Source organism: Maniola hyperantus, chromosome Z, assembly GCF_902806685.2.
Source record: "Maniola hyperantus chromosome Z, iAphHyp1.2, whole genome shotgun sequence".
NCBI classification, from domain to species: domain Eukaryota; kingdom Metazoa; phylum Arthropoda; class Insecta; order Lepidoptera; family Nymphalidae; genus Maniola; species Maniola hyperantus.
This window is the reverse complement of record NC_048564.1, coordinates 14107081-14120530: the sequence shown is the minus strand read 5'-3', so window position 1 is coordinate 14120530 and position 13450 is coordinate 14107081. Positions and strand designations below refer to the sequence as shown.

General features: G+C 38.8%; 1 protein-coding gene across 2 annotated transcripts in view; it reads right to left on the bottom strand.

The window, feature by feature from the left end:
- Window positions 1-13450, bottom strand: part of LOC117995883 (glutamate receptor 1-like) — a 117386-nt gene that overhangs the window by 55044 nt on the left and 48892 nt on the right. For both annotated transcript variants that reach the window (XM_069508634.1, XM_034983894.2), the window contains exon 4: window positions 12558-12687. In XM_069508634.1, the coding sequence (XP_069364735.1) occupies window positions 12558-12687 (130 nt within the window). The remainder of the gene's footprint in view (window positions 1-12557; window positions 12688-13450) is intronic.

Below are 13450 nucleotides of genomic sequence, written 5' to 3'. Positions count from 1 at the left end.
TGTGAAGTCTACCAATCCGCACATGGCCAGCGTGGTAGACTATGACCAAAACCCTTCTCACTCTGAGAGGAGATCCGTCCTCTGTAGAGAGGCGGCGATGGGTTGATCATGATGATGTTTGCTTGGCAAATATCTGGACTTCTGCTCCATCATTCCATAATCTGCATGATTAATGGAATTGTCACCGTCGTCATCATTCTCTGCTGGGCATGTCTCTTGTAGGTACTTCTGCACGCCAGGGTCTTGTGCCGCCTGAGTCCAGTGGCTCGATGCGACTCGTTTGATGTCATCTGTCGAGCTCGAGGAGTGGAGTCAACGCTGAGCTGTACGGTCTACGGTGCGAAGTCGCCACTCCGGTACCTTGGGACTCCAACGTCTATTGGCTCTTCAGACTGGTTCCGCTCACAGCCACTTCAGTTCACTTTGCAACCCGTCGCGCTATATCTGTTACCCCCCCCCCCCCTCCCTCCCTCCTAATTTCTATTTTGATCATGTAGAGAAACTCCAAGCATAGCTATCTCCTTCACTCGTTGAGTGACTCTGAGCTTTCTTATAGGAAATGATTGATTTAAAAAGGTGGGTTTGGGAAAAACCCGGCGAAGTCCCAAACTTTGAGAGCATGTTTCCGAAAAGAAGCAATTCTAGATTTAGGGGGCATGATATATGAAGCTATAATATCACTTGCCATCATCAAATCCATTAAAACACTTTCTGACCAACAGAGTTGTTCACAAATGAATGAATTGCTAATAAGTGCGAGTCCGACTGGCGCACCAAGGGTTCCGTAAGTACTACAGTCGTATGTTTTCAACATTTTGCACAATAACTCAAAAACTAAAAACAAATAAAAATCTGTTTTAGAATGTACAGGTAAAGGCCTTCCATATGATAACCCTCTTGGTATAGTTATCTTACTTTGGAAATTAAAAATACTCACAATTTTTTCATGAACACATTTTTTGTGACATAGCCACAAATTCACGGTTTTCGGATTTATTCCTTTACTTGTGCTATAAGACCTACCTACCCCATGATTCTATGTCAACGGGAAATATCCTATACGTTTTCTTGACAGACACAACGGACAGACGGACAGACAACAAAGTGATCCTGTAATAGTTCCTTTTTTTTCTTTTGAGGTACGGAACCCTAAAAATGATTCATTATCAAAATTACAGGTTTGCTCAGCTGTGATATTAAGAACCAATCATTCCTTTTAGATTTAAAAGAACAATGTCAAAGTTCCGTATTCGTACAGTTCTTGCAATTCACGAAGGCGAGTGGCTCGTGCTAGTGTTTAAGTCGTATCGGTATAAGTAACGAACACTGAATGTGTGCGTTTGCGAGCGCTTGCTCGCGACTGATTGGTCCGACATGCACGCACACTTACGCAATGCCCGTGTATCCGACGTAACACAAGTAAAGTCCACTCGCCTTCCTGAATTGCAAGAACTGTAATAGAAAAATGTCCGAACCATACAAGTTGTGAATAAATTGGACGATATCATCTTGCATATGCAAGTTGAGTCGTATTGCATACTTTCGATACGAATGAATACACAATTTTGTATCGGCAATGGAATCAAATGGCTCTGGCTGTGATTTGGCAAGAGCGGTGCCTAAAGAAATAATTTAATTGCGATTGTAATAATGATTGATGTAGTGTTTCCGCCAGGTAATTGACACGCTGCGTAGCTGTGATAGCCTAGTGGTTAGGACGTCCGCCTTCTAATCGGAGGTCGGGGGTTCGATCCCGGGCACGCACCTGTAACCTTTCGGAGTTATGTGCGTTTTAAGTATTTAAAATATCACTTGCTTTAACGGCGAAGGAAAACATCGTGGTGAGGAAACCTGCATGCCTGAGAGTTCTCCATAATGTTCTCAAAGGTGTGTGAAGTCTACCAATCCGCAAATGGCCAGCGTGGTAGACTATGGCCAAAACCCTTCTCATTCTGAGAGGAGACCCGCGCTCTGTAGTGAGCCAGTGATGGGTTTATCATGATGATGATCTAAATGACTAATTTAAGAACAAATAAATCGCTTTATTTCATCAAAGCTCCGTTAAAACGAATCGGTTTATCGGTTTAAATTAATTTTATGCCTATGTTACACATTTCAAAAAGGTTTAGTCTTTTTGCTAAATTGCGTTCCGGATTTTCTCCTCATTTTGTTCAGCACCGATTGATATAAATTGATTTCAACAACGGCCGATGAATTCAGTGTATTGCAATGAAAACCTTTTGTTTTTAACCTCGATACAAAAAGAGTGTTTTAGGGGTTCGTACCTCAAAAGGAAAACAGGAACCCTTATAGGATCACTTTGTTGTCTGTCTGTCCGTTTATGTTTGTCAAGAAAACCTATAGAGTACCTACGTTCCGTTGAGCTAGAGTCATGAAATTTGGTAAGTACCTAGGTCTAATAGCACAAATAAAGGAATAAATCCGAAAACCGTGAATTTGTAGTTACATCTCAAAGAAAAAAAAAATATGTTCATGAACAAATAATTAGTATTTTCAATTTTCAAAGTAATATAACTATACTATTTGGCATATCATAATATTATGAACCTTTACCTGTACATTCTAACACAGTTTTTTATTTCTTTTATGCTTAATAGTTTTTGATTTATCGTGTAAAATATCGAAAAATACAACTGTAGTACGGAACCCTCTGTGCGCGAGTCTGACTCGCACTGGGCTGAACTATATTGCTCATAAGAAAGCTCAGAGTCACTCAGCGGGCGATGGAGAGTGCTATGCTTGGAGTTTCTCTACGTGATCAAATCAGAAATGAGGAGATCCGTAGGAGAACTAGAGTAACCCAAATAGCTCAACGGGTTGCGAAGCTGAAGTGGCAATGGGCAGTGGGCAGGGCACATAGTTCGTAAAACCGATAGACGTTGGGGTCTCATGGTGTTGGAATGGCGACCTCGCACGGGAAGACGGACGACATCAGACGAGTCGCAGGGTGGCGCAAGACCGTGGCGTGTGGAAGTTCCTACAAGAGACCTATGTCCAGCAGTGGACGTCTATCGGTTGATGATGGTGATGATGACGTAAAAGAGAGCCCTATACTAACCCAGATCTCGGTGGATGGATATAATTACCTAATTGATTAAGTATAAAAGTCTTTAGTCAAGCAAGTTTCCTCGGGCAATTTATCTTACCATTCACTAATAATTATAACTTCACCTTTCGCTCATACTTAGCGAAAATTTCCCGCGAGAAAGTTTGGTATGAGTAGTTTTAGCTGTAACAAGCTTATGATAATTATACTTTCAAATAGAATCCGGTATTTGACATTAGTTTACTTTTTATCAAACGTCAAAACGCACGCTTAGTATGCGAGATTCTATGAAATACAGGTGTGTGACGTCACAATCATTTGACGTGCTTTTTTTAAATTTAATCGATAATTTAAAAATATGGTTGTCACTTGTCACACATAAAACTAACTAAGAACGTGGATTTTAGGTATTTTGGAAGCCCATCTATTTAATAATCACTGAGAAATAATTTATTCTTGACATAGTCAAATACCGTATTAGTTACGGGACGTCCGCCTCCTATTCGGGAGGTCGGGGATTCGATCCCGGGCCCACACCTATAACTTTTCGGATTGATGTGCGTTTAAAAAACATCACTTGCTTGAACGGTGAAGGAGAACATCGAGAAGAAACCTACATGCCTGAGAGTTCTCTATAAGGTTTTCAAAGGTGTGTGAAGTTGCCAATCCACACTTGGCCAGCGTGGTGGACTATGGCCAAACCCTTCTCTTACTTACCTACTGAGAGGAAGCCCGTTCTCAGTAGTGAGCCGGCGATGGGTTGTTTTGTTGATGAAGATTATGATGAGTTTTTATTATCTCGAGATTTTCGAAAAAGGTTTTTAAAAGTAAAAGCTTTATTTTAATTTAAAATATTTACTGAAAATGTTTGAAATTGAAAATAAGGATTGAATCGGCAAAATTATTTAGAGATTTTTGCAGACCATCTAAACTAACTCAGTAAGTTAAAAGTGGTTTCTTTGTAAAGTAAGCAAAATCTTTTTTTATGAAAAAAAAATAGTACGATTTTGATAGCAACATTAGTTAAGCTACTAGGTCAAGTTTGGTATCATTTTCGAATAAGGCAGGCCCTCAGAAGAAAAAATACAAAAAACCGGTCAAGTGCGAGTCGGACTCACACACGAAGGGTTCCGAACCAACTTACATCGCAAACCAATATGACAAAAACATGCAAGTTAATGACGGACCGCACCATCTTGATGTTATTTAGTTAATCCAATCAATCCAATCCATCAGCCTGTTTGCGTCCACTGCTGGACATAGGCCTTTCCAAGAACGCGCCACCAAACACGGTCCTCCGCCTTCCTCATTCATCCGCTCCCCACCACCTTCAGGTCATCGGTCCAGCGGGCTGGGGGTCGTCTCACACTGCGCTTACCGGTACGTGGTCTCCACTCCAGAACACGTCTGACCCATCGGCCGTCGGTTCTGCGACAGACATGACCTGCCCATTGCCACTTCAGCCCGCTAATCCTTTGAGCTATGTCGGTCGCTTTTGTTCTTCTGCGAATTTCCTCGTTCCGGATTTTATCCCTAGTGATACCCAACATAATATTTAGTTAAACTAACCCCGTCCCTTAGTTTGGCTCGTCTTGGCGGGGGCACTGCCGTGCCCCCTCATATAATATTTTGTTCGGGACCTTTAATTTTTTTGTGATGTAACAATAAGACCTACCTACCTATTTGTATTCTACCTACGTGCCTTCGACCTACCTGCCAAATTTCATATTCTGGGTCAACGGGAAGTACCCTGTAGGTTTCTTGACAGACACGACAGACAGACAGACAACGAAGTGTTCCTATAAGGGTTCCTTTTTCCTTTTGAGGTACGGAGCCCTAAAAATCACAAAGATAAAAAGAACAAAGTAAGTAAGTGTACCACAGTGGAGCAAAGTGCATCACCAGACTAATCTGCTATCATTATTAGGATCTTCTTGGCTATTACAGTTAGAGTAGCGAACGTAAAACTTTACGATCGTAATGGCGGCAAACTACCGTCGACGATAATAATAGGATTGAAAAAAAAACTGGTCAAGTGAGAGTCAGTCACGCGCACCGAGGGTTCCGTACTACGTACGAAAAGTACGTCTGTGGTGTAGTCATAGTTTTTCAACATTTTGAACGATAAATCAAAAACTATTATGCATAAAAATAAATGTTTGCATCATCACTTACCATCAGGTGAGATTGCAGTCAAGGGCTAACTTGTATCTCAATTAAAAATATATAATAGGTAGGTATATCATCCTACAAATCCAACAACTGATTATCAAAAAGAGTACAATACTATAGGTATAGAATAAATAATACAATACTGTAGGTACCTACAGTACGCGACAGGTCGAGAGGAAAGAACAATTTTTGTGTGTGTGTATGTGTGGATGGATTAATGCATTATTTCAAAGTTACGATATCTACCGCGTCACTATAAGAAAGTGGTATTTTACAAGTTCGTTGATTCGCAGGGTAGATGTTTAAGTGATAATTTCCTTTGTTGTATATTATTGGGCTAGCATACACATGTTTACTTGCTAGTTCTGTTCTGTGGGAGTTGATCTTCTCTTACGATGGTATAAGGAAGAATCAAAGTGCAGTTGTTTACGTTTGCGTAAAGTTACTTGGATTATGTAGATTTATCGTACCGTTAGAAGTTAGAACACTTTGAATGAATGATTTGACTTTGACATTGATTTTGACCATCGCCAGCTCACTACAGAGTACGGGTCTTCTCTTAGAGTAGTTCTTAGTCTACCACGCTGGCCAAGTGTGGATTGGCAGACTTCACACACCTTTGAGAACATTATGGAAAACTCTCACCCATGCAGTTTTTGAAAAGAGTACCTACTGACCACTCAACATCCGAGGGTGGAATTTAGCAATTGTTGTCATGAAAAAATGCCAAAAGAAGAGGCGTCGGTTGCCGAAACAAGTCATGGTCCGAGGGTTAACAGATGGATAGTGGGTATTCCGGTCGCCTCTCGGCCGGCGAGTCCCATCCATATACCTTCCTTCTAGTTGGTTGGCTGACTGGTTAGCTGGCTAGCTTCCAGGAGGGGGGGATGCGTAAACGCATTTCCCAGCGTTAAAAAAAGGGTTAACAGATGGTTAACAAGAATCGCGAGAGCCATGGAACTATTTCTCGGTAAAAATAGAACTCTCTTTACTCTTTCTTTAGTTGGAAAGGCATCCGAAGAAAGAGAAGATGAAATAGTCATATTATTTGGATAGCTCACAATAACTCTTCATCGGGTGGTGCAGTGTGTCGCTCGTAACGGTATGGACCATTAAGTTTTACGTCCGCTGGTCGGATTGAGACTACACTCAAGGATTTCGTAATGATATCGGTTCAGTCTTTTACTGCTTTCAACTCTGGATTTTCACACTGGTGATTTTGAAAATATAGATACCTACTTAATGAGTTTTTAAAATACCTAATCATCTACATCGTTGTCGCTTTTGAAATTAAGTTTGGTGGTTATCTACGAGAATCTAGGTTCGGTTCTAGGACTTAGGTTCGGAGGATTCGTTGGATACTCGCATAGAGCTAAAAATTGCTCAGAATATTGGGATCACCAATCTAAATATATAAAAGGAAAAGGTGAGTGACTGACTGACTGACTGACTGATCTATCAACGCACAACTCAAACTACTGGACGGATCGGGCTGAAATTTGGCATGCAGATAGCTATTATGACGTAGGCATCCGCTAAGAAAGGATTTTTGAAAATTCAACCCCTAAGGGGGTAGGGGGGTAGTCCACGCGGACGAAGTCGCGAGCATAAGCTAGTATATTATAAATGAATTGTAAAAAGTCCCCATCGATCCAACATTTGAAAAATGCGAAAAACCAATTTTTACATTTTTTTTTTTTTTTTTTTTTTTCAAATTTTTAGCCCTATGCTAATTATTGCATCTTTGAATGTCTAATTATTCGACCGGACTATGATATACGTACTATGATATATATATATATATATATATATATATATATATATATATCTATATATATATATATATAATATTATACCCCATAGCGAAAAACAGCTTCATGGCCTTCGTCAAATAGGCGTAATCTCTAAAACGACTCATCCCAATTCAAAAATTGTTTCATTGACAGAATATAGCTATATTATTTCCCGAATGCTAATAGTATTATTAAATTATATCTAATGATCATGATCAACCCATCGCCGGCTCACTGCAGAGCACGGGTCTCCTCTCAGTGTGAGAAGGGTTTGGCCATGTGCGGATTGGTAGACTACACACACCTTTGAGAACATTACGGAGAACTCTCAGGCATGCAGGTTTCCTCAAGATGTTTCCCTTCACCGTCAAAACAAGTGATATTTAATTACTTAAAACGCACATAACTCCGAAAAGTTAGAGGTGCGTGCCCGGTACTCTTCGATTAGAAGGCGGACGTCCTAACCACTGGGCTACCACAGCTTAAATTATATCACGACGTATAAATGTTAGTACCTATTAGGTACTTGACGCAGCGTTGTAAATGCATTATGCCTTTACGACGATGCAAGCCGCATTGCGTCATATCCTTTCATTTCATCTCGCAGTAAAACTTGCCGACAGAGCTGAAACAAATAACTGTACCGTAACCACATTAAAAAACCGGCCAAGTGCGTTTTGTTAGAAAGATAGATAGATAGAAATACTTTATTGCACACAAAAAATATTACATAACTATTACAGAAACGAAAACTAAAATAAAAAAAAAATGTATTCTAAGGCGGCCTTATTGCTCATAGATATAAAAGATACTTAAGATACTTTGACTTTGAAACAAATAATATTGAAAAAACCGGAGTGCATTTTGTTATAAAAATACTTTGACTTTGACTTTGTGAAACAAATAATATTAAAAAAATCGGAGTGCATTTTGTTAGAAAAATACGTCAACTTTGAAACAAATAATATTAGAAAAACCGGCCAAGTGCATTTTGTTAGAAAAGTACTTTGACTTTGAAACAAAAAATATTGAAAAAACCGGCCAAGTGCAAACGCAACTAACAAACCTAACTAACAAAACTGTTAGTTAGGTACCTACCTTCCTAAACGGACAGATTATAGTGAGTTAGTGACTACGAATAGTGACTGTGTATTGTCAGAGTGAACTAGAGTGAGAGAGCTCTCGGTTTGATCCTGAATCTACATCTGTTTCAGGACTAATCTTTTAGGTATTAGGTAACAACACAATGTAAATCTAGAGAATACTGCACTTTGGATTTGATAGAAACTTTGCTAGGTATAATATTATGAATTTCATTGAGCGCCAAGTTGAACACCATAGTTTTAGTACGAGTTTGCACATCCCGACAACGTTAATAAATTTCGAGTATCGAAAAGCTATAACATCAGAGCAAAGCTTATTTCAAACTACAGGATATAAATTAGTACCCTTATTATAAATGCGAAAGTGTGTTTATTTGTTGGTTTCTCCTTCAATCACGTCACAATGGTGCAACGGATTGATTTTTTCATGGGTATAGATAAAGGCCTGAAGAGTGACATAGGCTACTTTTTATCCCGGAAAATCAAAGAGTTGCCACGGGATTTTTAAAAACCTAATTCCACCTACGAAGTCGCGGGCATCAACTTTGCCGTGCTGTGCAAACTTGTTCTAAGTGTACCTACCTATACATAGTGTATAGAATATTAACTTCATGTACCTACTCGTGTTAGTCTACTCTTAGATTATAAATCAAGGCAAACTTTATGGCTTAAACTGCACCCAGGGTGGTCCCAAATGAATTTACAAGGTTTCCTTGGCGGAGTGTTGCACCGATGGCCCTATAAGTTCAATTAAAAGTCTCAATAGCTCAACGGGTAAAAGAGTGGACTGAACACCGAAAGGTTGGCGGTTCAAACCCCGCCCGTTGCACTATTGTCGTACCTACTCCTAGCACAAGCTTCATGCTTAGTTGGAGGGGAAAGGGGGAATATTAGTCATTTAACATGGCTAATATTCTTTTTTTTAAACCTGGCAGAATTGGCCCAGGTCTAGTGTAGTGGAAGAATAGAATAGAACAGAATATGTTTTATTCAAGTAAACTTTTTAAAAGTGCTTATGAATCGTCAGGTAGTTTTAATTTACCACTGGTTCGGAATGCCGTTCCTACTGAGAAGAACCAGCAAGAAACTCGATGGTTGCTCTTTTTAATTTTTCTGAAGGTCTGCTGGGAAAGCCGTGCCGCTAATCACTCCTGGCTATAATATTCGTACACTTGGGTCGGACATCACCCACGTCCAGTGGCGTGCAGGTCATAGAGGCATAAATGCACTGCTTACCCCAGTTGTAATAGCTCAATGCATATTTTTCATTATGACCTGCCAGTGAACAGGCTCCTACTTTACTAGTGCCTACCCTGTGCCTGGCGGTTCAAACCCTGTGCACGCCACTGCCCACGTCCTGTTTCCACGGCGATGTCGCGGACAATGATTGACACCGACACTGCAACCTGCAACTAGGTGTCACGGTGGTGGGCACACGTGACACTCGTTGTATACACTGAGTGTCTAGAGCACCTAGAGTAAAGAGTCATCGTGTGTCTTTAGCTTTAGTTATCAACCGCGAAAAATGATTGATTTACTTCCTCGATTACAGGTTTCCTTGACAGACACGACAAACAGACGGACAGACGGACAGACACACAGACAAAACAGTGATCCTATAAGGATCCCTTTCTTCTTTTGAGGTACGAAACCCAAAACGAAGCTCTTGTAAATACCCTTATTATAAATGCGAAAGTGTGTTTGTTGGTTTATTGATGGTTTATTGGTTTGTCCTTCAATTACGTCGCAACGGTGCAATGACTTGAAGTGATTTTTGCATGGGTATAGATGAAGACCTGGAGATTGACATAGGCTACTTTTATCCCGGAAAATAAAAGAGTTCCCACGGGGTTTTTAAAAACATAATTCCACGCGGACGAAGTCGCGGGCATCAGCTAGTAAATATTATTTACCTTACGCTCGGAGAAAAGTCCCAGGAGCATGAGTTAAAGGTAGCGTATTCTTTTAGACAAGAAAATAAACTTCGAAGTTCATTTTAAAATAATATAGTTGAGAAAATAAAGTAGCAAAATGTGCTCTAACAGGTTACGCTGCGTAAAAGTAAGTATTTATAATTTCTTAATGGAAACTTGATGAATTTATAATACAGGTCAATTTGTGTAAGAAAAGTTATTTTTTATCGTGAATATTATTTATGACAGCCTGCTGTATCATATACAGTGTATAGCTGTGCTGTGATAGCCTAGTGTTTAGGACGTCCGCTTTCTAATCGGAGGTCGGGGGTTCGATCAATGCAATTGCAGAGATGCAACTCGTAACTTTTCGGAGTTATGTGCGTTTTAAGTAATTAATAATTATCACTTAATTTAACGATGAAGGAAAACATCGTGAGGAAACATGCATGCCTGAGAGTTCTCCATAATGTTCTCAAAGGTGTGTGTTGTCTACCAATCTGCACATGGCCAGCGTGGTAGACTATGGCCAAAACCCTTCTCACTCTGAGAGGAGACCCGTGCTCTGTAGTGAGCCGGCTATGGGTTGATCATGATGATGATTATTTATGAAGCGACCACTCGCTGCTTCGCTAGGCAAAAATAGGATCATACCAAGGCTAGGATCAGAAAAAGGAGCCTCCGACTGGCCTCCGCCGCACAGTGGTATCTTTCCTCCCTCCCACTTCAAATTCGCGATTTGGTAAAATCACTTTGGTTAGTGAACCAGTAATTTCAAAAGAAAATTTTCAAAAAAATGCGAGCTCATAGTACTCTGTTCATTGTGGTATTTTTAAAAGTGGTTTTTCTATACGAAACACTTCATTTCAGATAAAATGCCGCTCAGTACCCGTAGTACAAGATTTTACATCTCACCAAACGAAACCAAATTCGAGAGTCGAAATACTTCCGCGTTACAGTAAAATGGACCTAAACAGCCTTGAATTGAAGTCAAATATTCAATGCCACTGATTTTCATTTCGCAATGTTTCCGCTTGGAGCGCTGGCTGTAGAAGTGTAGACAAACTTCAGCTTTAAAACAAGGCATTTAAGATCCAGTTTACTGTAACGCGGAAGTATTTCGACTCTCGAATTTGGTTTGGTTTGGTGAGACGTAAAATCTTGTACTACGGGTACAGTATATAAATAAATAATTTGCCAAATATTGAAAAAAATGCAGGACGTAACGTTGACATTCAAACAAATATTAGGTCGCTCAAATATTATGAGGCTTCTCATTTTGTATTTTAAGGAAAAAGGTAAAATTAGAAGAAGCCGAAGCCTCAATTGCCCAACCGTTAAAGCAGCGGCTTGAAATCCGAAAATTACGTTACATCCCATAATACGTAATGGATTTCAGTACAACATTACAGCCCGACTAAGTCATAGGAATGTTGTCGTACTTTACCTTTAGATAACAGGTCTGTAATAAGGCATTTTTTTAATGTGTTCTTTCCTTTTTTCCTCTGACATGGTGGTCGGACACTTTTGTATGTCGGTACTATGAATGGCTTTTTTTTATAATGTATTTTTTTATGTAATAACGCATTGTCGAGCGAGTGCAGTGAAATAGTATATTACATTCCAGGCCTGAAATATAGCGATTACTGGCCGAGTATTACTGGAAGGCCGAGGCGAAGCCGAGGACTTCTCAAGTAGATTTTGAAAGTTTTAAACTTTTAAACTAAACGAGGCTGGTAATCGCTAATTTCGGCCGAGAATTGTATAGTACTTTTCTTCCAATTGCGAGGAAACAAAAAAAGAATAGAAGAAACGAAGGTTTAATTCATATGAAAATGTATGTGTATATTATTATATTATGTACCAGTAAAAAACCTAAAAAATAAAAAAATAAATAAAAAAAAACAAAACTCAAAAAATAATAATTTAAAAACAATTTTTTTTTTAATTATTTTGGTTTTTTTAATTTTTTTTTGTTTTTTTCATTATATAAAATTAAAAAAAAAAAATAACAAAAATAAGAATGATAAATCATTGTAAAAATTAAATAAGAAATAAAAAAAAGATAAAAAAATCATTAAAAAAAATTATAAACTATAAATTAATGACAAAAAAATATGTATATAGAAAGATTAAAAAAAAATTGAAAAGAAACAATAATGATAAAAAAAAGATATAATAGGTACATAATTAAATAATTTAAAAAAAAACGATTAAAAAATTATTAAAAAGATAAAATAAGTCATCCTACAATATATACGATTTTATAAATACAAGTAGAAATATTAATAAAATCGTGTACCTAAAAAAGCTCAATTTATTTTAGTCTACACCATAAAGAATCTCGTCATCAGTATGAAACTGTCCAGCAATTTTCATTACAGTCCTCTTGGAAATTTTTGGCGTGCGGCCAGTAAAGACCAAATAGCAGGCCTCTGTAGTGAAAACCTTTCTTCAGTAAAGTAGTCAATTACGAGGAAGTGGAAGAAAAGGATATTAATTTACTCACCATCATGCGAGTCGTAAATGTAAATGATCTCCTTCCAGCCGTAGTGGACGATTGTGTCGACGATTGCCCTGTGGTAGTCCGGCCGCATGCTCACCGCATGGTCGATCAGCCCTGACGACGGCGGGTTCACCTGCCCACAAATTGGAATACGCTTTAAAGCTTTATAGAAACACATATACCCCGCCCCGAACTAAGAGACCTCGCGGTATTCCATAATTCCCATAACATAGTTTTAACTATACATAATGTATTAGTACTGATTTAGCAAAAATTTAGCACACCTTTTAAAAATATTTATTTAACTAATGTACTATGAAATTGACAGACACAGTTTGACAGGTATTTGTTACTAATTTTTGACATAGATGGCGCTGTATTCCTTTAACTTGCGCTTGCGTCGAGATACTGATGGTACCATATAACTTTCCCATGACAGATCAAAAGTGAAGATCCTGTGTTAACCACCAATCCACCATCCACCATGATGGTAAGACCATCAATTTTTGAAAGAGTACTTGTTCTAGTACTCTGCGTTATCTGATACAAGTATTAATCTACATTCTACATATTATAATACGTATGTTGCATTATCAATATGATATACATTAAAAAACTTGCCCTGACCGACAGATTGATCTATCAACGCACATCCTAAACCACTGGGGTTAGAAATATGAAATGTTAGGTTTTTCAACATATTTAACTCTCATAGACGACCTCTCTGGCGCAGTGGTAAGCGCTATGGTCTTATTAGTGGGAGGTCGCAGGTTCGATTCCTAGCAGGGATTTGGAATTTTATAATTTCTAAATATTCCGGTACGATGTCGTGTAGAAACCATAGGGGTTTATATAAAACCGCTTTACCCCTTCCAGGTTAGCCGGCTTCCGACTTA